Source organism: Bombina bombina, chromosome 5, assembly GCF_027579735.1.
Source record: "Bombina bombina isolate aBomBom1 chromosome 5, aBomBom1.pri, whole genome shotgun sequence".
In the NCBI taxonomy this organism is placed as follows: domain Eukaryota; kingdom Metazoa; phylum Chordata; class Amphibia; order Anura; family Bombinatoridae; genus Bombina; species Bombina bombina.
The window spans coordinates 1,000,107,164-1,000,134,641 of NC_069503.1; the positions used below are offsets into that span (position 1 = coordinate 1,000,107,164).

Consider the following 27,478-nt stretch of genomic DNA (forward strand, 5'->3'; position numbering starts at 1 on the left):
GAATGTTTAATTTTTAGTTTACTGTCCCTTTAATATTGAGATAAAAGCACACATCTAGTAAAGCAAATTAATTCTCCTGTATGATAAATGCACTTTATATTTGTAGCAACATGCTGCCTGGATCATTCCCTTTTTCTGCTACCAAATATTTGACTTCGCTCTCAACTCCCTAGTTGCTGTCAGTGTGCTCGTCTATCCAGCTACAATCCAGGACTACCTCCGACAACTGGTAAGTTGTTTACGTTCTCTTCACAGGTGGAATAGAAATAATCATAGAAAGAGAGGCATTTTTAGGATATTTGTATTAAGGTTTACTATTATATTTGTTGTGAACAAGATTTCCATTACGCAGTGGAACTCCCCAAACATATGCGTTGCAGTATACAGGCGTATGCAGCAGTTTCACTATATAGTACCCAGTGGGTGAAATTAGAAAATCTTACTGTTAAGGCCTTTTAAAGAAAAGTATGAAGGTCAAGAACAGTGTTAAAAAATTCTGTTAAAATTACACAATGATCTTTATTCCATTCTACCATAAGTTTAGTTAAATATTGAAGTTCACAGCTGAACTTGACAACTCTGATGAGTTTGCTACAATGGCGCAATTAACGATGGACAGGAAAAAAATACAACTGCTCTTCAGGCAGCCAAATCCGCTCTTACAAAATGATTTTTTAGATATCTGTTCTAATATTTTCCCAGTATAACACTGGTGTTATAATTTGCATTGAATAATAATTTAAATGATGAAAAAGGTGTATTGAGAGTAAATAAAAAATATAAAAAAGTATTGACTAGATTAGAATCAACCCCTATATTCAATGTTTGATCAGACTGGTGATTTATAAAGTACCATTTGTAAGGTACATTTGTAGGGTATGGCAAGACCACACTATTTATGCAATTCCATTCCCTCTGATCAGGTCTGTTAGTGCTGAGATCAGGGATGCCTCCATAACATGAGAGACACACTGTGATCAGTGTCTCTCATGCTGTTGCTGGATGCCTGCATGTGAGGCTATCCAACAACAATGCAGTAACTGTCAAAAATGACAGTTACTATGTATACAATCACTGTGACTGCCAGTCACAGTGATTGCATAGTTTAAATGCAGCTGATCAGGCTGAGTGGGCAATCACTGAATGCCTCAGGAGTGAGGCAATCCAGCGATAGCCAAAACAATGGCCCATGATCAGATCACTGTGATAGCCAGTCACAGTGTTCATATTTCAAAAATGACAAGCCATTATCTTGGCCCCTCTACTTCTGTCTGAGTGAAAACGTATAGTAAAAATTATATTTAGTATATTTATATTTTTTTAGTACATTCTATTTGAATAAAATTTATTTTTTATCATTTAATTTTAAGAATTTGTTTTGTTTTTTTACCACTAAATTTTATTTTCTCCCTTGGTGATAAATGAGTTAAACATAATGTGATCAAAACACCTCTAGATAAATACCGTGAGGTGTCTAAATTCTACAATTATATACTTTTATGTAGCGTTTAACCAATAATTCCATCTTTGTAGCGTTTGGCCTATATTTGCTATAAATTACATGGAAACCTAGAAGAAGAAAAAAAAGAGTATTCCTATAATCAGGACAACCTAATACATTTATTTGGAGCTATTTTTCTTTAGATACACTTGTTTTATAGAAATGGATAAACTGGAAAAAAAAACATTTTTAGTATTACATTTCTATTTATTTTATGTACACATATAGGGTATCACCAGAAAGGCCTGTTTGTCTGTTATTTGTTTTTTTTTTTTTGCATAATATGTATGGGTGCACTCAAAAAGAGAGTGGACAATTAAGGTGAAACCAATAGTGAGCAAAAATGTAAAAATTATTTGTGTCATTTAAGAACAGAAACTGGGAAAAACCTTTGTCCTTATGGCATTAAAGCATTTTAATATTACACCAATGCTCTCTGGTAACTGTGTGCGTAACCCCTAAAAAATGGGTTTGACACATAGTTAAAGACCCACTCTGAGCCGCAGTGCATCATGTAGCCACCAGTCACCATTTTGCTCTTGACCAGCTGGGGAGAACTTCAGGAGTATGAGATTAACTATGTGTTTATACCATTTATGGGCATTTAATACTTTATTAACATGACCTTTTGGCCAAGAGTAAAATGTTTTAAAATGTCCCTTTAAATATCTTTTCCCTTGAAATGATGACGCACCTTTGCCTTACCCAAAGGCTGACAAACTGAATCTTACTGCAGGCTTGTAATGATTTTTTTTTCATTCACGTATGCTTGTACTTCATCCAGCATACTCATATCGTATATTCATGTAATAAATTGTTTTGGATAGGCTTTACACATTCTGCCAAACGGAGGTTTGGAAAGCCAAAAAAACTTGATCTTTCCCCTCTCGTTCCTGTTTGTACAAATCTGCACTTTAGAATTAAGGTTGTATAACTTGGGCAGTTACATTATACACATTCAAGTATACTGATTAATAGAGAACTGTTCCCTTCAGAAGAAATGATCATGCAAATCAAGATGGAGAGAATATTTCCAGGGGCTGGGGTTAATGATAACAGGGGAAATATGCGTAGGAGGGGAAGGTTGTGTGTTGTACACAAGAGCTGAAAATCATTTTTAAAATTGCAGCTCGTTGGTATAAAAAGACTCAAGTGGGTTCTTATATTTAGATATAAGGGACAACATTTCAGGGGGCACATGTCTGCCTTCCTATCGTCAGCAATGAGGTGATACAATATTTTAGTTTTTATTAAATATAAATGTTATGCAAGGGTGTCCAGTCTAAGCCCTGGATTTATCACCTCTACCTTACCTCATTTACAACACACCTTTTACAACTGGTTAACCCCTGTTTTCACTTTGCCTATTTCGGGGCTATGTATATACTGTATATGAACATATCATTTTAAAATAACAGTCACGTTACCTTTGTGTCAGGGTGTATTAGTATAAAATTGTCATTATATAGCCATTAGCCAGCACTCATATTCAGATAGTGTTGGTCCTAAAGGAGTGTTGTGGAATGCTAAACAGTCCCTTTAATTATTGTAGCACCCTCAGTTCTCAAAGCAGCCATACATTTGCAAGGCTGATCCATTTTACATGTTGGTTACACTAGCAGGATGATAAGAAAGGAAATGGACATAAAATAATTTTTAAATCAGGAAAGCAGCAATAAGATGTAAAAACATATGACAACCACCCCCACACACACACATTATTACCACCCTTCAGCCTTGATATTTGGTTTTGTGTCAGCCATTGTCTGTCATCTGTATGATATAGTGGCATTTAAACATAGGGGCCGAATTACTAAGCTGCTGTCACTCCGCTCTAACAGTTGCTAGAGTTGCTAGAGGCGCGGCGTCTCCTTCCCTGCTCGTTGCCATGGACAGTGTCGGCTCAGATGCGTGCGGCGCTGACGTTATCGCCGCACGCTCCTAATGCCTGTCAGACCTTAGTGGCGTGAATCCTTGTGCCTATTTAAACTTGCCACAACGATCTGTCACTGCCCAAGTATAGGTGTTACTTTGTGTACTGGGTGTGACAGATCGTTCTTTCTAAGTGCCTAAATACCGTTACTGAACCTGCCTGCCTGACTACTCTCCTGCCTTAACTCTTAAACTGCTGGATTGATTACTGTTGCTGAGCCTGCCTGTCTGACTACCTGCCTTAACCCTTAACTGCTGGATTGATTACTTTTGCTGAACCTGCCTGTCTGACTACTCTACCTGCCTTAACCCTCAATCTGCTAGACTGCTTTACTGTTGCCAAACCCTGTCTGCCTGACCATTGTAGTGGTTTATCCTCAGACTGTTTTACTGTTGCCAAACCCTGCCTGCCTGACCATTCTAGTGGTTTATCCTTGGACTGCTCTACTGTTGCCAAACCCTGCCTGCCTGACCATTCTAGTGGTTCATCCTTGGACTGCTTTACTGTTGCCAAACCCTGCCTGCCTGACCATTCTAGTGGTTCATCCTTGGACTGCTCTGCTGTTGCCGCTGGGGACTGTCCGGCCTGTGGTGAGTTCCGCCTTCCTCATCTCACTAACTTTCTCTGCTCTGGGATATTCCCAATCATTTCGGCTCAACGCCGGGATAACAAAACTACTGTCCGAGTTTGGTCTGATAGAGGAGTATCCCACGAGCATTACAGCTGCGGACGCAGCTTTTTCCGCACGAGCCTTCAGGCTCACTGGAAATGTAAGTTAAGAAGCAGCGGTCTTAAGACCTCTGCTCCTTAACTCGTCCACCACCTCTGAGGTGGCAGACAGCAATCAGCCCGATCGGATATGATCAGGTTGATTGACACCCCCTGCTAGCAGCTGATTGGCCGCAAATGTGCAGGGGGCGGTATTGCATAAGCATTTCACAAGGAATGCTTGTGCAATGATAAATGCCGACAGCCTATGCTACAGCGGATCATGTCCGCCCAAACATGATAACCCGGCCACACAGTGTCATTTAATTTGTCTTAAAAATCATGAAGTAAAAGCTTTTTTAAATTTAAACTAAAATACCAGTAATTGTACACTGCCTGTTAATGTGCATTAGTTTATATGTAGCTACTACTAATACAAAATGAGCATTTGCATGGAGTATGTACCAGTCAATAAGCATAAACAGGACTTATCTCTCAGCCAATGAACATTAGTAAGAATTAACTATCAACCAATGAGCATTTATAGTAAGTGCCTACTAGCCAATGAGTGTCAGTGGGAAGTGCCTCTCAGCCAACAATGATTAATAAGAAGTACATAACTGATGCAGAACTTTTCATTTTAAATGTAAAAATCTTTTTGACTTCATGAAATCAGCAGGATTAGATGCTGTTCTTTCGTATGGATGACAGAACATGAATGCATTTCAGCTTTTGCTAGAATCATTTTTTCTATTCACGCATATCAGGAAACAAACTTCTAGAAAAACTCTTTGCAACCGACTTGTTGAGGTGGGTCAGTCTGTGGATGCATTTGCACAAGGCACATGGACATATGCTTTGTCTGCCTCATTTTCTAGCCTTTCTCTGTAGCTTCACATTTGGTACACAGGATTAATATGTAATATAGCGGACTACTTGACACACCATATGGTAGTCCTAGAGTGCCCACCAGAACTGCACACAGTACTCAGGATGAGGCCTAACCTATGCCACTCTACAGATGATTAGTTAGGCCTCATCTTGAGTATTGTGTGCAGTTCTGGAGGCCATATCCCCAGAAGGATATAAACAAACTGGACTCTGTGCAAAGAAGAGCTACTAAAATGGTAAATGGTCTAAAAAATAAAACTTACCAGGAGAGGCTCAATGGCCTAAATATGTATAGCTTAGAGGATAGAAGGTAAAGAGGAGATATGAGGGGTCATGATCTCAGCTGAAGGGTAGTAGATTCAGGAGTATTTTGCAGAAGCCCCTCTTTACAGAAATGGTGAATAATTCATGGAATAAACTTCCACCAGAGGTGGTAACGACAAACACTGTGGGGACTTTCAGAATGTGTGGTATAAGTATAAGGCTGTCCTACGAACTAGAAAAGTTAGGGATCGGGGGGAGGTGTCAAGTGGGAGGGTTATCTCTACACTACAGCAAAAATTAACCTTTCAAGCTACCTGATTAACCCCTTCACTGCTGGAAATTTCAGAAGTGTGGTGTGCAGCAGCAATTAGCGACCTTCTAATTGCTCAAAACTAATTACAAACCATGCATGTCTACTATTTCTGAACAAAGGGGTCCCCAGATAAGCTTTTACAACCATTTGACTTATGGCTGCAGTAGTTGTGTTTAAATAATTTCAATGAGAACCCCAAAATTTGTGAAAAAATTTACTTTTTTTCTTATATGATCATTTTTGTTTGGTGATCAAATAGTGACATCAAATATACCAAAATGGGCCTAGATCAATACCTTGGGTTGTCTACTTTAAAATATATATATATTTCATAGGTAAATAAAAAATAAAAAAAATAAGGCTCTATTTCTGTTTAAACTGAGTGGTAGCAAAAATGTTAAACATTCTCTGGTACCTTGGGCAAGTTTTTCTCTGAAATTCTCGTTAGTAAAGGGGTTAAAGGGACATTGTAGCTAATAGCATTCTGGGGCTACATAGCTCAAGAGCAGTTTGCAAAGCAAGTTTCTCTTGATACTTTGGTGCATGAACTTGACAGTTTTATAAAACTAAATTCATATACACTATAGATAAAGATTATAGACCCCAATGTTCAAACAGCTTTCTTTCAACTTTACCTTACCAACGCATTAGAATACTGAACATTGGCCCCCTTTTATAGAATGTCTACAAAAACATTGCACAGCCGCTCAGGTCATTGGGTTGTCACAGTTGAGTTGAAATAAATAAATTAGATATTTCAGAAGAATTTCAAAGTATGCCAGGATGTCACAAAGCGCAACATGTTTTAAATAATTTATGTTAGTGCAAATTTGCAAAAGAAGACTATAAAGAACAAATCTTTATATAATAAAAATCTACTCTGTTATTCCAAAATATATTAAAGAAATAAGAGCCCACCCCTTGTGTTTTTAAAGCACATTTTGTACTTCGTTGTTGTGGTTTATGGGGGGGGGGGTTTCCAAGCCAGGCAAGATGGGTCAGCTCCTGTTTCTTTAGGAACTGTTATACTGATATATTGTTCTCCTATAAAAACATTTATTTAGCTTTATGTGGCTTTTTGGTAAGTGATATGTGTGAGGTAATAGAAAATATTGTTGCCATGAATTCTTTGTCATTGACACGCAAATGTTTAAGACTACTTAATGGAGATTTCTGCAGCTGACATTTTATATACAACCACTGGAGAATTACATAGGAAAATACACAGAGGATATCATTTTATTTAATGACCTCATTTGTTGGTACATATTTCAGTGTTTTCTTAGCTTTGCATTAGACATGTGTAGCCAAACCCATATATATTGGAATGAACTTCCCTATTACTCAGATGTTTGAATCCAACAACATAAAATATCCATAGTAAAGACAATAATCAACAGAGTCAGGGATGAATTTATGACAATGGAATCCCCTAGCCACATTATTTTTTTCCTTCCTAATTTTTAAACCTACTTATATATAATCTTGTTACTAACATGTTCACTCACTATCACTGCTCCACAAAAATAGATTTGATGAACTAAAGTATTCTCTAGTATTTCTAGCTGGCTCGCCTGTTGTAGAAGGTAGTCACCTCTGTTGTGCAAAGGAATCAGGAATGCAGAGAATGGGCATAGGTTAGGAAAAAGCTCAGGTCAGGAACTAGGAGGCAGCGCACAAGGAGAATCTACAAGAGTGGTTAGGTACACAGTTCCAAAAGGCAGCAGCTAGCTAATAAGCAGAAATCAGAAAACACAGTAAGGGGAAAGGCACAAACAAATTCAAAGGTCAGTCTAAAGTCAAGCCAGGAGAAGGACTCAGAAATCAGGAATGCCAGGAACATCACAGAAGAATAACCAAGCACATAGTACTGTTCTTACAAATAATTTATAGATTCCTTTACCTCTCATACGGCTAGATCACGAGTCTTGCGTTAGCCTTAAAAAGCAGCGTTGAGAGGTCCCAATGCTGCTTTTTAATGCCCGCTGGTATTACGAGTCTGGCAGGTACATGTGTACCGCTCACTTTTCTTCCGCGACTCGAGCTTACCGCAAATCCCCTTACGTCAATTGCATATCCTATCTTTTTAATGGGATTTGCCTAACGCCGGTATTACGAGTCTTGGAAGAAGTAAGCGGTAGACCCTCTCCTGTCAAGACTCCTACCGCATTTAAAAGTCAGTAGTTAAGAGTTTTATGGGCTAACGCCGTAACATAAAACTCTTAACTAAAGTGCTAAAAAGTACACTAACACCCATAAACTACCTATTAACCCCTAAACCGAGCCCCCCCCCCCCCCCACATCGGAAACACTTAAAGTTTTTAACCCCTAATCTGCCGACCGGACATCGCCGCCACTGTAATAAATATATTAACCCCTAAACCGCCGGACTCCCGCCTCACAAATACTAGTTAAATTTTATTAACTCCTAATCTGCCATCCCTAACATCGCCGACACCTATCTACATTTATTAACCCCTAATCTGCTGCCCCCAACGTTGCCGCTACTATATTAAATTTATTAACCCCTAAACCTAAGTCTAACCCTAAGTCTAACCCCCCCTAACTTAAATATAATTTAAATAAAACGAAATAAAATTACTACAATTAAATAAATTAATCCTATTTAAAACTAAATACCTATAAAATAAACCCTAAGCTAGCTACAATATAACTAATAGTTACATTGTAGCTAGCTTAGGGTTTATATTTATTTTACAGGCAACTTTGTATTTATTTTAACTAGGTACAATAGTTATTAAATAGTTATTAACTATTTAATAACTTCCTAGTTAAAATAAGTACAAATTTACCTGTAAAATAAATCCTAACCTAATTTACAATTACACCTAACACTACACTATCATTAAATGAATTACATAAACTAACTACAATTAACTACAATTAAATTAAATAAACTAAAGTATGAAAAACAACAAACACTAAATTACAGAAAATAAAAAAATAATTACAATTTTTTTAAACTAATTACACCTAATCTAATCCCCCTAATAAAATAAAAAAGCCCCCCAAAATAAAAAAATTCCCTACCCTATACTAAATTACAAATAGCCCTTAAAAGGGCCTTTTGCGGGGCATTGCCCCAAAGTAATCAGCTCTTTTATCTGGAAAAAAAAATACAATACCCCCCAACATTAAAACCCACCACCCACACACCCAACCCTACTCTAAAACCCACCCAATCCCCCCTTAAAAAAACCTAACACTAACCCCTTGAAGATGACCCTACATTGAGACGTCTTCACCCAGCTGGGCACAAGTGGACCTCCAGAGGGGCAGAAGTCTTCATCCGATCCGTGCAGAAGAGGTCCTCCAAGCAGCAGAAGTCTTCATCCAGAAGGCATCTTCATCCATTTGGAGCGGAGCGGGTCCATCTTCAATCCAGCCGACGCGGAGCATCCTCTTCAAACGAAGTCCAAGCGAAGAATGAAGGTTCCTTTAAATGACGCCATCCAAGATGGCGTCCCTTGAATTCCGATTGGCTGATAGAATTCTATCAGCCAATCGGAATTAAGGTAGGATGCAATCAGCCAATAGGATTGAGGTTGCATTCTATTGGCTGATCCTATCAGCCAATCAGAATTCAAGGGACGCCATCTTGGGTGTTTGTGTACTTTTTAGCACTTTAGTTATGCTATATTGTATCTAGTGTCCCCCCACCCCTAAAATTTGAGTTTCATGTCCCTTTAACTAAGATTTTTACTGGGTACATAAAATAAAAAATTTTTCCTGTGTAGTTTAAATTAGAATTTTACTACACATTGAGATTTGCATCCTAGCAACACTATTTTTAATGTGTTCATTGATTCCTATTTTTATTGTGTACTTTCAATATTATTTAATTGAACAATATACTGTAATGCTGGTGTGTCTCCTATGCATACATAACTGTAGGCTATGTTCCTTAGCAAGATACACATCTCTCTGGTAAAATGGGCATTTATGGAACTCTGTGAAGAAACATGTAGTATTAACATTTTTTTTTTAGAGAATCTCACCTGATCAGAGAGCTTTAGAAAATTTGGCACGGTAGGCTCCATATTCTACGCATCATAAGCTGCTCCGGATCCCTTGCGGGACAGGTCTGCTGTTTTTTACACAGGTGGCGGAGAAAAATCGCCCCAAACTCTCTCGCTCTTGGTGATTGACAAGTCTTTCTCTCACTTACACGCTCACTTGAGTGTGTTATGATACATACGTGCTGTGGATGAGAAGCTTATCCGTGCTCCGTTTATTACAAGGAGGCATTTGTATAAAGATACCAGTGTGAAGAGTCGACAGATAATTACGCTTAGCACCTTTTTTCTTTTTACGGGTGTCTTTTATTCTAAACTGTTAACCATTTTCCCTATGAGTATTTGATATTTGAACGTGAAATCTTTAAATACATACAAAAAAAGTAATCATTAACTTATTAAATACAAGCAAATATCAAATGTGCTACTTTTTTTAAAAAAACATTATTATTATCCCATGATTTCAAGTAAAATACCAGTCATCCAATTTGTACTTGTAAATCATGTGTTATACCTTTTAAAATAAATGCTATTCATCCATAACAGTGGCAGCCTGCCAGCTAATATTTAGGATGTCATTTCATTATGACATTATGACTTCATGAGGTTAGTATTTGAGAATTACTGGAAGCCATGTGTGAAGTACAAAAAAATATATATGTTTAACATATACAAGGATAAGAAGCTATCACCGAGATTACGAGTTTTGCGTTAGAGGCTGTGCGGTGCTAACGAGCAGTTTTCCCTCACCGCTCACTTACATGCAGCGCTGGTATTACGAGATATCAGAAACCTGTCGTTAAAAGGCAAGAAGTGAGCGTTGAGCAAAATTTTGCTACAAATCACACTTCAATACCAGCGCTGCTTAAGTCAGCGGTGAGCTGGTGTAATGTGCTCGTGCACAATTTCCCCATAGGAATCAACGGGGAGAGCCGGCTGAAAAAAGTCTTTTACAAACCCGGCGTTAACCACAAAAAAGTGAGCGAAGAGCAAAATTTAGCTCCACATCTCACCTCAATACCAGTGCTGCTTACAGTAGCGGTGAGCAGGTAAAACGTGCTTGTGCACGATTTCCCCATAGGAATCAATGGGGGAGAGCCGGCTGAGAAAAAAACCTAACACCTGCAAAAAAGCAGCGTAAAACTTTTTAACGCAGCCCCATTGAATCCTATGGGTAAATAAAATTTAGGTCTACACCTAACACCCTAACATGAACCCCGAGTCTAAACACCCCTAATCTTACACTTATTAACCCCTAATCTGTCGCCCCCGACATCGCCGCCACCTGCATTATACTTATAAACCCCTAATCTGTAGCCCCCAACATCGCCGCCACCTACATTATATTTATTAACCCCTAATTTGCCGCCCTCAATGTCGCCTCCACTTAACTACACTTATTAACCCCTAATCTGCCGCCCCAACGTCACCGCCACTATATTAAAGTAATTAACCTTTCCAAAGCTTAGGCCGCTGCAGACGCGGAAGCGTCAGTGAGATCCGGGGGGTTGGCGGGGCAAACCAACATACACAGGCTACAGGGGAGCAAGCTGCCAGAAACGGCCGGTGGAGCCGTGCAAGCACACAGAAGAACAAAGTGAGGCAGCTGCTCTGTAAGGAGTGCAAAAATAAAGGGCTTCCAGAAAAAAGGTTAAAAGAAAAAATCCTTTATTAAATCATTTAAAAATGCAGGCAGTACAGGGCAAACAAACTCCCTGACTAGTTTTGTGCTCTGTTGAGCACTTAATCATAGGGTGAGTTTGTTAGGTGTTCATAGCCCATTTAAAGGCACAGAACACCTGTATACAATTACATATTTAAAAGCTGCAAAAAATTTTAAAAGTACATCAACATTCTACAAACACTATATATGGTTTATGTAAGAAGGAACAAGTGCATTAACAAATAAATTCCCTGATAAATAAGTGACTAAATAAGTAAATAAATAAATAGGTAAATAAATAAATAAATGAGTGAATGAACAAATATCACAAATGGGATCCAAAAGAGAGACATAGTACAACCTTTGTTGAAAAACACACCATATTATGTTAGAGTACAAATAGTATTCTAATCGAAATTGTTATTATTATCATGAGCTTATTACATACATTGAATTTGCTGTAGAACATGTTAAAAGATATATATGTTTATACAACCATAATTGGGTAAATCATACATCCTTCAATACCCCCTATTGTATAACAAAGTCACAAAATCACATATAAACATGATATGACTATGAAAGTGTTAAATTGATGTATGTCAATATATGTACCTAATCATTACTCCTAAAAAAAGGGGGGTAAAACATGTGTGTTATAAGTTTAGGTTTATTTATACATCAACATACATCAATATGCATCAACATACACATATCAATCAGAACCCTGAACGGAAAACAAGAGATACATGCTGATGAATATATATCTATACCAGGCATGAAATACAATACAATACAGAATCTATATATAATCTAAACAAAAAACCCATATAGGGGATAGATACGTGAAGCCCATTTAGGGGATAGATAAAAATGTGTATAAACATAACGGTCCATATAGGAGATAGATTAATCAACACAGTAATAAAGCATGATAATAAAACAATATATCAAATTAAATTATTCTACAAAATAACTCATATCCCATTCACGGTTTAAACCTAGTGGGGTGATAGTTCTCAACTTGTATATCCAATATAATTCTTGCTTCAGCAAAAGCTTATTCCTATCACCACCCCTAGGTGGAAACATGACACGGTCTATTACCTGGACTCTCATATCAAAGACATTCGTCATATGCACCAGATTAAAATGTCTAGCTATCGCTGATTCTTTGACATATTCCTTGGTGTCCCTAACATGTTCTCTAACTCTGGATCTCAGTTCCCTACTGGTTTGCCCTGTGTATTGCAGGTTGCAATATTTACATTCTAGGAGATAAACCACAAAAGTCGTTCTACAATTGGCGTAGAACTTGTGTTTAAATCCCTCTCCTGTCTGGCTGCTTCTAAATCCATTCCCAACCTGCACAAAACCACAAGTTATACAGGAACCATGGCCACATTTATAGGTTCCTTTCCTCCTGATCCAATCACTCCTGTCTGAGTTTTTGGAACAGATTAGACTAGGAGACAACTTAGATGACAATGTAGGTGCCCTTTTGGGCACAAATTTGCATGAACCAATAATTGGTCTCAAAACATCGTCATTCTCCAATAAGTGTAGATTCTTCCTTAAAATAGAACATACCTGGTAGTATTGTTTCGAGTATTCGGTTGAGAACACTACAGTGTCAAGTTTCATAATATTTTGTTTTCTGGTCCCTCTGATTAATTCCTGTTGGGTTTTTTGTCTCACCTCATGGTAGGCTTGCTCCAAGAGATTTTCATCATAGCCCCTAGTTTTTAAACGTTCCATAAGGGATTGAGCTTGTTTGTCAAAAAGACTATCTGAGTTAGTATTTCTCCGCAGTCTCATAAGTTGACCCCTGGGAATAAACCGTATCAAATGCGGTGGGTGACACGATCCAGCATGCAAGATTGTATTCCCAGCTGTCAACTTACGATACGTGTCACTAACCACCTTGCCAGTTGCAGTGTTGCCATGTAAAGCAAGATCCAAGAAATTCACATCTGTCTCATACACATCCCCCACAAACCTTAGATTAAACTCATTCTGACAAACATAATCGAGGAAGTCATTGTACACAAAAGGTTCCTTGACTATGAATATCAAGTCATCAATAAAACGCATATAGAAAACTATGTTTTCTTTGAAAGGATTATCCTCAGTGTACAGATAAAGGTCTTCCCATAAACCCACATACAGGTTTGCGAAAGAAGGGGCAAATTTAGCCCCCATTGCAGTTCCACAAACCTGTATGTGGAATTCTCTGTCAAACATGAAAAAATTGTGTTTCAATAGAAACTCAATGACTTCACACAATACAAGCTTCACTTCCTCAGTGAATCTTGTGTGTTTGTCAAAAAAGTACCTAATGGCCCGTATCCCCATATAATGGGGTATACTAGAGTAAAGTGCAGTGGCGTCCACCACTACCCACTTAAACTCTTTTTCCCATTTAAGGTTCTTTAACAATTGTAGGAGATGTGTAGAGTCCCGTAGATAACTTTTAAGACCCCTTACCAGGGGTTGCAAAATGGAGTCTATCCATTCTGAGGTGGGCTCAAGCAATGACCCAATCCCCGAGACAATAGGTCGTCCCGGAGGTTGGGTCAGGCTTTTGTGTGTCTTTGGTAAATAATGGAAAATCGGAATCCGTGGATTCTCAGGAATCAAACCTTCCAACTGTTCCCTTGTGAGGAGTCCAATCAAAACTATCTGTTCCAATAGTCTGACCAATTTGGCCTTAAATAAATGCATAGGGTTGGAATCCAACCTCCTATAAGTAGAAGGGTCATTAAGTTGTCTAATACTCTCTTGCACATAGTCTTTCTTGTTTAGAACGACTACGTTACCCCCCTTGTCCGAATTCCTGATAACTAGATTGTTGTTTTTCTCGAGTAATGCCAAGGCTGCCTTCTCTTTTCTAGTTAGATTAGAACCTACTATTTTCCTTTGTTTTACTGTTTCTTCTAGGGCCAAAATCTCTTTCTCTACCCTTTTCTGATAGAGATTCAAAGCAGGACCCCTAAACTGAACGGGATAAAACCTGGACGGTTGCTTTACAGGTATGGGAATGTCCCTATTTTCAGGACCATATTCACCTTCCATATCCCTCAAACCCTCTAACAAAATATTATCCATAAAATCAAGAGGTAGAGTATATTCTGTATCAGACCCATGTGTATTGTCACTTAAATCATCTTGAGAAATTACCTCCATAGACTGCACATCTATGTTTTGGATCTCACTTGATTGGGTATTGGTGTTGCATACCGAAAAAAACCTCCAGTAGGGAACTGAGATCCAGAGTTAGGGAACATGTTAGGGACACCAAGGAATATGTCAAAGAATCAGCGATAGCTAGACATTTTTTTTTTTCCACTGGATATAAAAAGGATTTTCTTTAATAGACAGTGTTTAAATAATGTTTTTGTCTAAATAATTGGGACTAAAGATGGAACACTACAAAATTAAAAGGTATTGGTTATTTAAGTTCTTTACAGCTTGAGAAGGGTAAAGTGTGTTCAGTTTAATTAGTAGAATTACATTAAATAAAAGATTAGGCATGGAGGTCTCCTTGTTTGGGAAGTTCAATGAAAGTGCTAGACCCGCCAACCTCTTCATCCGGCTGGAGACCCTCTGTGTAGTTGGGTCATAGGGTGCGGTGCATTTGGAATGTCTTTATTTGAAGGGTCCGTCAAGCCTTTTCACGTGCTCGCTCGTGACACAAGATAGTAAAGAAGAAAGAAGAGTCCAATAAGGCCTGCGGAAACGTAGCTTGCGATTATCCCTGCCGGAGCGAGTCATCCCGGTGAAGCGTTTCACACTGCCGCTTAACATCCCCGTCACACTCATGAAATCAGAATCCATGCCGTCCAGGTACTTGTTATGGTCATTTGCTTCTTGGTCAATGTCCAGTGCCAGCGACTTGAGCCGCGACACCTTTGAAGTTAAGTTCTCGGCGAGACGCTTGTTTTCTGCGTCCAGCATCTCATCCACTGCTCCGGAGCTTGGACCTCTTCCCCACTCCGCCATGATTGTTTTGTTCCTGTCTCATACGTGGAGATTTCCGCCCTCCGATAGCTAGACATTTTAATCTGGTGCATATGATGAATGTCTTTGATATGAGAGTCCAGGTAATAGACCGTGTCATGTTTCCACCTAGGGGTGGTGATAGGAGTAAGCTTTTGCTGAAGCAAGAATTATATTGGATATACAAGTTGAGAACTATCACCCCACTAGGTTTAAACCGTGAATGGGATATAAGTTATTTTGTAGAATAATTTAATTTGATATATTGTTTTATTATCATGCTTTATTATTGTGTTGATTAATCTATCTCCTATATGGACCGTTATGTTTATACACATTTTTATCTATCCCCTAAATGGGCTTCACGTATCTATCCCCTATATGGGTTTTTTGTTTAGATTATATATAGATTCTGTATTGTATTGTATTTCATGCCTGGTATAGATATATATTCATCAGCATGTATCTCTTGTTTTCCCTTCAGGGTTCTAATTGATATGTGTATGTTGATGCATATTGAAGTATTAAAAAAGTGTTTAAGCAGAGCGCTGGTTATATTGAAGTATGTTGATGTATAAATAAACCTAAACTTATAACACACATGTTTTACCCCCCTTTTTTTAGGAGTAATGATTGGGTACATATATTGACATACATCAATTTAACACTTTCATAGTCATATCATGTTTATATGTGATTTTGTGACTTTGTTATACAATAGGGGGTATTGAAGGATGTATGATTTACCCAATTATGGTTGTATAAACATATATATCTTTTAACATGTTCTACAGCAAATTCAATGTATGTAATAAGCTCATGATAATAATAACAATTTTGATTAGAATACTATTTGTACTCTAACATAATATGGTGTGTTTTTCAACAAAGGTTGTACTATGTCTCTCTTTTGGATCCCATTTGTGATATTTGTCCATTCACTCATTTATTTATTTATTTACCTATATATTTATTTACTTATTTAGTCACTTATTTATCAGGGAATTTATTTGTTAATGTACTTGTTCCTTCTTACATAAACCATATATAGTGTTTGTAGAATGTTGATGTACTTTTAACAATTTTTGCAGCTTTTAAATATGTAATTGTATACAGGTGTTCTGTGCCTTTAAATGGGCTATGAACACCTAACAAACTCACCCTATAATTAAGTGCTCAACAGAGCACGAAACTAGTCAGGGAGTTTGTTTGCCCTGTACTGCCTGCATTTTGAAAATTATTTAATAAAGGATTTTTTCTTTTAACCTTTTTTCTGGAAGCCCTTGATTTTTGCACTCCTTACAGAGCAGCTGCCTCACTTTGTTCTAAAGTAATTAACCCCTAAACCTAAGTCTAACCCTAAACCTAACACCCCCTAACTTAAATATAATTAAAAGAAATCTAAATAAATATTACAATCATTACCTAAATAATTCCTATTTAAAACTAAATACTTACCTATAAAATAAACCCTAAGCTAGCTACAATATAACTAATAGTTACATTGTATCTAGCTTAGGGTTTATTTTTATTTTACAGGCACGTTTGTATTTATTTTAACTATTATGAACTATTTAATAACTACCTAGCTAAAATAAATACAAAAGTATCTGTAAAAAAAAAACCTAACCTAAGTTACAATTACACCTAACACTACACTATAATTAAATAAATTAACTAAATTAGATACAATTAAATAAATTACATACAATTAGCTAAATTAAATTAGCTAAAGTACAAAAAAAAAACCCCACTAAATTACAGAAAATAATAAACAAATTACAGATATTTAAACTAATTACACCTTATCTAATAGCCCTATTAAAAAAAAAGCCCCCCCGAAAAAAAAAAACCCTAACCTAAACTAAACTACCAATAGCCCTTAAAAGGGCCTTTTGCGGTGCATTGCCCCAAAGTAATCAGCTCTTTTACCTGTAAAAAAAAATACAAACAAGCCCCCCAACAGTAAAACCCACCACCCACACAACCAACCCCCAAATAAAAACCTAACTAAATAAACCTAAGCTACCCATTACCCTGAAAAGGGCATTTGGATGGGCATTGCCCTTAAAAGGGCAGTTAGCTCTTTTGCCGCCCAAACCCTAATCTAAAAAATAAAACCCACCCAATACACCCTTTAAAAAAACCTAACACTAACCCTATGAAGATCGACCGGGAGACGTCTTCATCCAAGCCGGGCGAAGTGGTCCTCCAGACGGGCAGAAGTCTTCATCCAAGCAGGACAGAAGTGGTCCTCCAGACGGGCAGAAGTCTTCATCCAAGCCGGGCAGAAGTGGTCCTCCAGACGGGCAGAAGTCTTCATCCAGACGGCATCTTCTATCTTCATCCATCCGGCGCGGAGCGGGTCCATCTTCAAGACATCCGAGGCGGAGCATCCTCTTCTGGCAATGACTAACACAGAGTGAAGGTACCTTTAAGTGACATCATCCAAGATGGCGTCCCTTAGATTCCGATTGGCTGATAGATTTCAATTAGCCTATTGGAATTAAGGTAGAAAAAATCCTATTGGCTGATGCAATCAGCCAATAGGATTGAAGTTCAATCCTATTGGCTGATGCAATTAGCCAATAGGATTGAGCTTGCATTCTATTGGCTGATTGGATCAGCCAATAGGATTGAACTTCAATCCTATTGGCTGATTGCATCAGCCAATAGGATTTTTTCTACCTTAATTCCAATTGGCTGATAGAATTCTATCAGCCAATCTGAATCTAAGGGACGCCATCTTGGATGACGTCACTTAAAGGTACCTTCATTCTGTGTTAGTCGTCGCCAGAAGAGGATGCTCCGCGCCAGATGTCTTGAAGATGGACCCGCTCTGCGCCGGATGGATGAAGATAGAAGATGCCGTCAGGATGAAGACTTCTGCCCGTCTGGAGGACCACTTCTGCCCGGCTTGGATGAAGATGTCTCCCGGTAAGTCGATCTTCAGGGGGTTAGTGTTTTTTTAAGGGTGTATTGGGTGGGTTTTATTTTTAGGTTAGGGACTTTGGGCGGCTAAAGAGCTAATTGCTCTTTTAAGGGCAATGCCCATCCAAATGCCCTTTTCAGGGCAATGGGGAGCTTAGTTTTTTTAGATAGGGTTTTATTTGGGGGGGTTGGTTGTGTGAGTGGTAGGTTTTACTATTGGGGGGGTTGTTTGTATTTTTTTTTTTACAGGTAAAAGAGCTGATTACTTTGGGGCAATGCCCTGCAAAAGGCCCTTTTAAGGGCTATTGGTAGTTTAGTTTAGGCTAGGGGTTTTTTATTTTGGGGGGGCTTTTTTATTCTAATAGGGCTCTTAGATTAGGTGTAATTAGTTTAAATATCTGTAATTTGTTTATTATTTTCTGTAATTTAGTGTTTGTTTTTTGTACTTTAGCTAATTTAATTTAATTTAGCTAATTGTATGTAATTTATTTAATTGTATTTAATTTAGTTAATTTATTTAATTATAGTGTAGTGTTAGGTATAATTGTAACTTAGGTTAGGTTTTATTTTACAGCTACTTTTGTGTTTATTTTAGCTAGGTAGTTATTAAATAGTTAATAAGTATTTAATAACTATTCTACCTAGTTAAAATAAATACAAACTTGCCTGTAAAATAAAAATAAACCCTAAGCTAGTTACAATGTAACTATTAGTTATATTGTAGCTAGCTTAGGGTTTATTTTACAGGTAAGTATTTAGTTTTAAATAGGAATAATTTAGTTAATGATTGGAATTTTTTGTTAGACTTCTTTTAATTATATTTAAGTTAGGGGGTGTTAGGGTTAGACTTAGATTTAGGGGTTAATAACTTTAATATAGTGGCAGCGACATTGGGGGTGGCAGATTAGGGGTTAATAAATGTCGATAGGTAGCAGCGATTTTAGGGACGGCAGATTAGGTGTTAATAATATTTTACTAGTATTTGTGATGCGGGAGTGTGGCGGTTTAGGGGTTAATATATTTATTATAGTGACGGTGATGTCCGGTTCGGCAGATTAGGGGTTAAAATTTTTCTTTTAGTGTTTGAGGTGTGAGAGGGCTTTGGTTTAGGGGTTAATAGGTAGTTTATGGGTATTTGCGTACTATTTAGCACTTTAGTTATGACTTTTATGCTACGGCTTTGTAGTGTAAAACTCTTAACTACTGACTTTAAAATGCGGTACCAGTCTTGACAGGAGAGGTTCTACCGCTCACTTTTTGGCAGACTCGTAATACCGGCGCTATGCAAGTCCCATTGAAAAAAAAAGGATACGCAATTTACGTAAGTGGATTTGCGGTATTGCCAAGTCTGGCCAAAAAAGTGAACGGTACACCTGTACCTGCAAGACTCGTAATACCAGCGGGCGTTAAAAAGCAGCGTTAGGCCCGGGTAATGCTGCTTTTTAAGAATACTGCAAAACTCATAATCTAGGCGTATATTTACACTAGAAAAAAACAGGCATTTTATAAAAGGGTCAAATGTAAAGTTAACCCAAGGATTATAAAATACTGTTTGAGATTTTCTATGGAAACCATCCACATTTTCCTAAAAACAAAGAAATACAACTGTAATATGAGCAGTGAGGCTTAATCACCTCAATCAAACCTTAGTGAATTTAGCATCAAAATAAATCACTTGTGTAATTACAAATGTAGATACTCAACATTTCTTCATTATAAAAAGCCAACATCTGTGCACTCTGAGGTAAAGCGTACAGATATGTTTTTGTAGTCTATATGCAGCTGTAGTGTTCTGTATTGATAATTTATTAGGTAATAATAAGGGGAAATGGGTGGAGAAAATTACAGGGTTTGCCATAAGTGAATTCTACATTCTATTATTTAAAGTATCATATATATATATAAAAATATATTTAATAAAAAGTACATTATTTTCTATGTGAAGAACATAAGCATTTTGCGCATCGAGTTTTGCAATTTAAATTTAATGCGGTCGGGTTAGCGCACATGAAAATTTAGTAATCTTAAGGCACGTTATTGAAATATAAAATATTTGCAAAAAATGTATAAAAAAATATTAAAAATTATTAAACATACTGTAAAATATTCTAAATAATCCATAGAATATATCTATATATTTTACAGTATGTTTAATATTTTTTCATCATTTTTATATTTTTTAAAAATATTTTATATGTAATATTTCAATAAAGTGCCTTAAGATTACTAAGGTTTCATGTGCGCTAACCCGACACTGTTAAAAACTAAATCGCAAAACACGATGCGCAAAATGCATATTTTACATTCCTATGTATTTCATGTAGAAAATAATGTAATTTTTATTATTAAATATATATTTCTATATATATTTGATACTGTTCATGTTACCTTAGGTTATCTTTAGACCATTACTGGTCCTGAGCCAATCAGGGACTGACTTTAGTCATGTGTTTAACTGCTTTTGCTAAACTGTTTAACACATAGTTCTATTCAAACAATATTGCAATACTACATTGTAAATAAATACATTTGCAATACTACATTGTAAATAAATAAATGTATTACTATGTGTATCTAACGATCTAACAATTTTAATAATAATAAATGGCTAGATTATGAGTTGTGCATTAGGATTAAAAAGCAGCGTTGAGAGGTCCCAACGCTGCTTTTTAACGCCCGCTGGTATTACGAGTCTTGAAATGTCAGGCTCACCGCTCACTTTTTTGGCCAGACTTGGAAATACTGCAAATCCATTTACGTAAATTGCTTATCCTATATTTTCAATGGGACTTGCATAGCGCCGGTATTACGAGTCTGACAAAAAGTGAGCGGTAGACCCTCTCCTGTCAAGACTGATACCGCATTTAAAAGTCAGTAGTTAAGAGTTTTACGCCGTAGCATAAAACTCTTAACTAAGGTGCTAAAAAGTACACTAACACCTATAAACTACCTATTAACCCCTAAACCGAGGCCCCCCCACATTGCAAACACTAAAATAAATATTTTAACCCCTAATCTGACAAACCATACATCGCCGCCACTATAATAAACATATTAACCCCTAAACCTCCGCAATCCCGCATCGCAAACACTAGTTAAATATTATTATTAACCCATAATCTGCCTGCCCTAACATCGCCGACACCTACCTACATTTATTAACCCCTAATCTGCCGCCCACAACGTCGCCACCACTATATTAAATGTATTAACCCCTAAACACCCCCTAACATATATAATTTTAATAAATCTAAATAAAATTAATATCATTAACTAAATTATTCCTATTTAAAACTAAATACTTACCTGTAAAATAAACCATAAGATAGCTACAATATAACTAATAGTTACATTGTATCTATCTTAGGGTTTATTTTTATTTTACAGGTAACTTTGTATTTATTTTAACTAGGTACAATAGTTATTAAATAGTTATTAACTATTTAACAACTACCTAGTTAAAATAAAGACAAATTTACCTGTAAAATAAAACCTAACCTATGTTACAATTACACCTAACACTACACTATAATTAAATTAATTACTTAAACTAAATACAATTAATTACAATTTAAATAAATTATCTAAAGTACAGAAAAAAACACTAAATTACAGAAAATAATAAAATAATTACAAGAATTTTAAACTAATTACACCTACTCTAATCCCCCTAACAAAATAAAAAAGCCCCCCAAAATAAAAAAGCCCTACCCTACACTAAATTACAAATAGCCCTTAAAAGGGTCTTTTGCGGGCATTGCCCCATAGTAATCAGCTCTTTTACCTGTAAAAAAAAGTACAATTACCCCCCAACATTAAAACCCACCACCCACACAACCAACCCTACTCTAAAACCCACCCAATCCCCCCTTAAAAAAAGCTAACACTAACCCCTTGAAGATCACCCTACCTTGAGAAGTCTTCACCCAGACGGCATCTTCTATCTTCATTTATCCGGCGTGGAGCAGCTCCATCTTCAACACATCCGACGCAGAGCATCCTCTTCAAACAACGGCCAACTGAAGAATGAAGGTTCCTTTAAATTACGTCATCCAAGATGGCGTCCCTTCAATTCCTATTGGCTGATAGAATTCTCTCAGACAATCAGAATTAAGGTAGAAAAAATCCTATTGGCTGATGCAATCAGCCAATTGGATTGAGCTCGTATTCTATTGGCTGATTGGAACAGCCAATAGAATGCCAGCTCAATCCTATTGGCTGATTGGATCAGCCAATAGGTTTGAACTTCAATCCTATTGGCTAAATGCATCAGCCAATAGGATTTTTTCTGACTTAATTCCGATTGATAGAATTCTATCAGCCAATCGGAATGGAAGGGATGCCATCTTGGATGACGTCATTTAAAGGAACCTTCATTCTTCAGTCGGCTGTCGTTTGAAGAGAATGCTCCACGTCGGACGTCTTGAAAATGGAGTCGCTCCACGCCGGATGGATGAAGATAGAAGATGCCGCCTGGATGAAGACTTCTGCCCTTCTGGGGGACCACTTCTGCCCATCTGGAGGACCACTTCTGCCCGTCTGGAGGACCACTTCTGCCGGCTTCGTGGAGGACTTCGGCCCGGTTGGGTGAAGACTTCTCAAGGTACGGTGATCTTCAAGGGGTTAGTGTTAGGTTTTTTAAGGGGGGATTGGGTGGGTTTTAGAGTAGGGTTGGTTGTGTGGGTGGTGGGTTTTAATGTTGGAGGGGTTATTTGTACTTTTTATTTTACAGGTAAAAGAGCCCTACAAAAGGCCCTTTTAAGGGCTATTTGTAATTTAGTGTAGGGTAGGGCTTTTTTATTTTATTAGGGGGATTAGAGTAGGTGTAATTAGTTTAAAATTCTTGTAATTATTTTATTTTCTGTAATTTAGTGTTTTTTTCGTACTTTAGATAATTTATTTAAATTGTAATTAATTGTATTTAGTTTTGGTAATTAATTTAATTATAGTGTAGTGTTAGGTGTAATTGTAACATAGGTTAGGTTTTATTTTACAGGTAAATTAGTCTTTATTTTAACTAGGTAGTTATTAAATAGTTAATAACTATTTAATAACTATTGTACCCAGTTAAAATAAATACAAAGTTGCCTGTAAATATAAACCCTAAGCTAGATACAATGTAACTATTAGTTATATTGTAGCTATCTTAGGGTTTATTTTATAGGTAAGAATTTAGTTTTAAATAGGAACAATTTAGTTAATGATAGTAATTTTATTTAGATTTCTTAAAATTATATTTCAGTTAGGGGGTGTTAGGTTTAGGGTTAGACTTAGGTTTAGCTGTTAATACATTTAATATAGTGGCGGCGACGTTGGGGGCGGCAGATTAGGGGTTAATAAATGTAGGTAGGTGTCTGCCATGTTAGGGCAGGCAGATTATGGGTTAATAATATTTAACTAGTGTTTGCGATGCAGGAGTGCAGCGGTTTAGGGGTTAATAGGTTTATTATAGTGGTGGTGACGTTGTGGGTGGCAGATTATGGGTTAATAAATGTAGTTAGGTTGCGGCGACATTGGGGCAGCAGATTAGGGGTTAATAAATATAATGTAATGTTGGGGGCATCAGATTAGGGGTTCATAAGTATAATGTATGTGGCGACGGAGTCCGGAGCGGCAGATTAGGGGTTAATAATATAATGTAGGTATCGGCGATGTCGGGGGGTGGCAGATTAGGGGTTAATAAGTGTAATATTAGGGGTGTTTAGACTCAGGGGTTCATGTTAGGGTGTTAGGTGTAGACATAAAATGTATTTCCCGATAGGAATCAATGGGGCTGCGTTAGAAGCTGAACGCTGCTTTTTTGCAGGTGTTAGGTTTTTTTTCAGCCGGCTCTCCCCCATTGATTCCTATGGGGAAATCGTGCACGAGCACGTTTTACCTACTCACCACTACCGTGAGCAGCACTGGTATTGAGGTGAGATGTGGAGCTAAATTTTGCTCTTCGCTCACTTTTTTGCGGTTAACGCCGGGTGTGTAAATACCCGTAATACCAGCGTTGTCTGCAAGTAAGCGGTGAGGGAAAACTGCTCGTTAGCACTGCACCCCTGTTAACGAAAAACTCGTAATCTAGGTGACTGTGTTTTTAATGTGTAAGAACCACATTAGTTTTTAGATCTGCTAAATCCATAGTGTAACCTGCAAAAAACACATCAAATAATCTTTCACACTGTTTCACAGTGTGACTTGACAGCGCTGATTGAAATATTTATATATATTATGGCAACACGGTGATGTAGCTATAGTTGTAGTTAAGAACGGCATTCATTAAAAACTCAATTTTCCTTCGTAAAATAATCCAGGACTCTTCATCCAGGATTTAGGTGCTGTGGCACATCTTCACGGCAGCGGAGGCAGACTTTGGTGGGCCTCTTCCACCGCATCCTCTCTGCATCTTCATTCTTCTAGTCTTTCAGCTCTCTTCCTAGTGCCCTAATCTTCATGGGGTCACTGAATTTTAGGATGCGCAGAACCCCTATATATATAGGGGTACCGCTTCATCCCTCTTGGCTTTTTTTAATCAACCATTCCCTACTGACTGTTTAAAAATGTTTCGAATATCGGGGCCTTAACGCTTAGTGCTTAGTCATAGAGGTTTCTCTGACTCAGTGATTAATATTATGTTGCAGGCTCGTAAATCTGTGTCTAGAAAGATTTATTACCGAGTTTGGAAGACTTACATTTCATGGTGTTCTTCTCATAAATTCTCTTGGCAGTCTTTTAGAATTCCTAGAATTTTACAGTTTCTTCAGGATGGTTTGGATAAGGGTTTGTCTGCAAGTTCCTTGAAAGGACAAATCTCTGCTCTTTCTGTTCTGTTTCACAGAAAAATTGCTAATCTTCCTGATATTGATTGTTTTGTACAGGCTCTGGTTCGTGTCAAGCCTGTCATTAAGTGAATCTCTCCTCCTTGGAGTCTTAATTTGGTTTTGAAGGCTTTACAGGCTCCTCCGTTTGAGCCCATGCATTCTCTGGACATTAAATTACTTTCTTGGAAAGTATTGTTCCTTTTGGCCATCTCTTCTGCTAGAAGAGTTTCTGAGTTATCTGCTCTTTCTTGTGAATCTCCTTTTCTGATTTTTCATCAGGATAAGGCGGTTTTGCGGACTTCATTTAAATTTTTACCTAAAGCTTTTAAGAATGAAGCTTCTGTTGATCAGATTTGCAAAGCAGCAACTTGGCCTTCTTTGCATACTTCTACTAAATTCTACCATTTTGATGTTTTCTCTTCTTCAGAAGCAGTTTTTGGTAGAAAAGTACTTCAGGCAGCTGTTTCAGTTTGATTCTTCTGCTTATAATTTCAGTTTTTTTCATTATAAAGATTAAAACTTTTGATTTGGGTTGTGGATTTATTTTTCAGCGGAATTGGCTGTCTTTATTTTTATCCCTCCCTCTCTAGTGACTCTTGCGTGGAAGTTCCACATCTTGGGTATTTGCTATCCCATACGTCACTAGCTCATAGACTCTTGCCAATCGAATTAAAGAAAACATCATTTATGTAAGAATTTACCTGATAAATTCATTTCTTTCATATTGGCAAGAGTCCATGAGGCCCACCCTTTTTGTGGTGGTTATGATTTTTTTTGTATAAAGCACAATTATTCCAATTCCTTGTTGATGCTTTTGCTCCTTTCTTATCACCCCACTTCTTGGCTATTCGTTAAACTGAATTGTGGGTGTGGTGGGGGGTGTATTTATAGGCATTTTGAGGTTTGGGAAACTTTGCCCCTCCTGGTAGGAATGTATATCCCATACGTCACTAGCTCATGGACTCTTGCCAATATGAAAGAAATTAATTTATCAAGTAACTTCTTACATAAATTATGTTTTTGCTCTCTCTCTCCCCCCTCTCTTTTGCTCTCTCATTCCCCCTCTCTTTTGCTCTCTCTCCCCTGTCTTTTGCTCTTTCCCCTCTCTTTTGCTATCTCTCTCCCCCCTCTCTTTTGCTCTCTCTCCCCCCTTTCTTTGGCTCTCTCTCTCTCCCCCCCTCTCTTTTGTGCTCTCTCTCTCCCCCCTCTCTTTTGTGCTCTCTCTCTCCCCCTCTCTTTTGCGCTCTCTCCCCCTCTCTTTTGCACTCTCTCTCCCCCCTCTCTTTTGCGCTTTCTCTCCCCCCACTCTTTTGCGCTTTCTCTCCCCCCTTTCTTTTGCGCTCTCTCTCCCCCCTCTCTTTTGCTCTCTCTCTCCCCCCTCTCTTTTGCTCTCTCTCTCCCCCCTCTCTTTTGCTCTCTCTCCCCCTCTCTTTTGCTCTCTCTCCCCTCTATTTTGCACTCTCTCTCCCCCCACTCTCTCTCCCTCTCTTTTGCTCTCTCTCCCCCCTTTCTTTTGTGCTCTCTACCCCCTCTCTTTTGCTATCTCCCCTCTCTCTTTTGTGCTCTCTCCCCTCTCTTTTGCTCTCTCTCCCCCTCTCTTTTGCTTTCCCCCCTCTCTTTTTCTTTCTCCCCCTCTCTTTTGCTCTCTCTCTCCACCTCTCTTTTGCTCTCTCTCTCTTTCCCCCCTCTATTTTTCTCTTTTCCCCTATCTTTTGCTCTCTCTCCCCCCTCTCTTTTGCTCTCTCTTCCCTCTCTTTTGCTCTTTCCCCTCTATTTTGCTCTTTCCCCTCTATTTTGCTCTCTATCCCCTCTCTTTTGCTCTCTCTGCCCTCTCTTTTGCTCTTTCCCCTCTCTTTTGCTCTCTCTCCCCTATATTTTGCTCTTTCCCATCTCTTTTACTCTCCCCCTCTCTTTCTCTCTCTCTATCTCTCTCCCCTTTCTCTTTTGATCTGTCTCTCTCGCATGTGCACGACTGCGCCCGGCCCCAAACCCCTGCCACGCCCGGTTCTGCCACGCCCACTCACGCCCACTGTTGTCGTGCCGCAGACAGCAGATCAGGTAGACTCTTGTTTGTCCTTGCGCTGTCTCTACTGCGCATGACAGCTTCGGACAAACACACTGGGCCTTTTATATTATAGGATAATTTATCTGATCCAGGGACACCCTTAGCATTTGCAGGGCCCTGGGCAAGACAGATTTGTGGAGCCCAACAGCCCAGCACTCCTATTTCCCTCCCCCATATGCCCTTCCCCTTGTATGGCCCATCCCTGTCCCAACATTCAGTGTTACATATGTAAAGAATAATACTATGTATTACATCTCCTTATACCATAAACACTTCTTCATAAACTAAATACATTATGTACATTGCACCTTCTTATACCCTCACCTCTGACAGTGCAGAACACCCCAAAGCGCAGGGCTCTGGGCAG

The 27,478-nt window shown here is 38.0% G+C and overlaps 2 protein-coding genes across 2 annotated transcripts in view; one reads left to right on the forward strand and one right to left on the reverse strand.

The window, feature by feature from the left end:
* LAPTM4B (lysosomal protein transmembrane 4 beta) overlaps positions 1 to 27,478 on the forward strand; it is a 94,081-nt gene that overhangs the window by 21,330 nt on the left and 45,273 nt on the right. The window contains exon 6 of the mRNA XM_053715914.1: positions 107 to 229. Coding sequence (XP_053571889.1) covers positions 107 to 229 — 123 coding nt within the window. The remainder of the gene's footprint in view (positions 1 to 106; positions 230 to 27,478) is intronic.
* On the reverse strand, positions 14,664 to 15,348 carry LOC128661072 (BET1-like protein). Its single transcript, XM_053715234.1, is given in 2 exon segments — positions 14,664 to 15,051; positions 15,053 to 15,348. Coding segments are annotated over 2 exon segments (327 nt in total). The 5' UTR covers positions 15,313 to 15,348; the 3' UTR covers positions 14,664 to 14,984.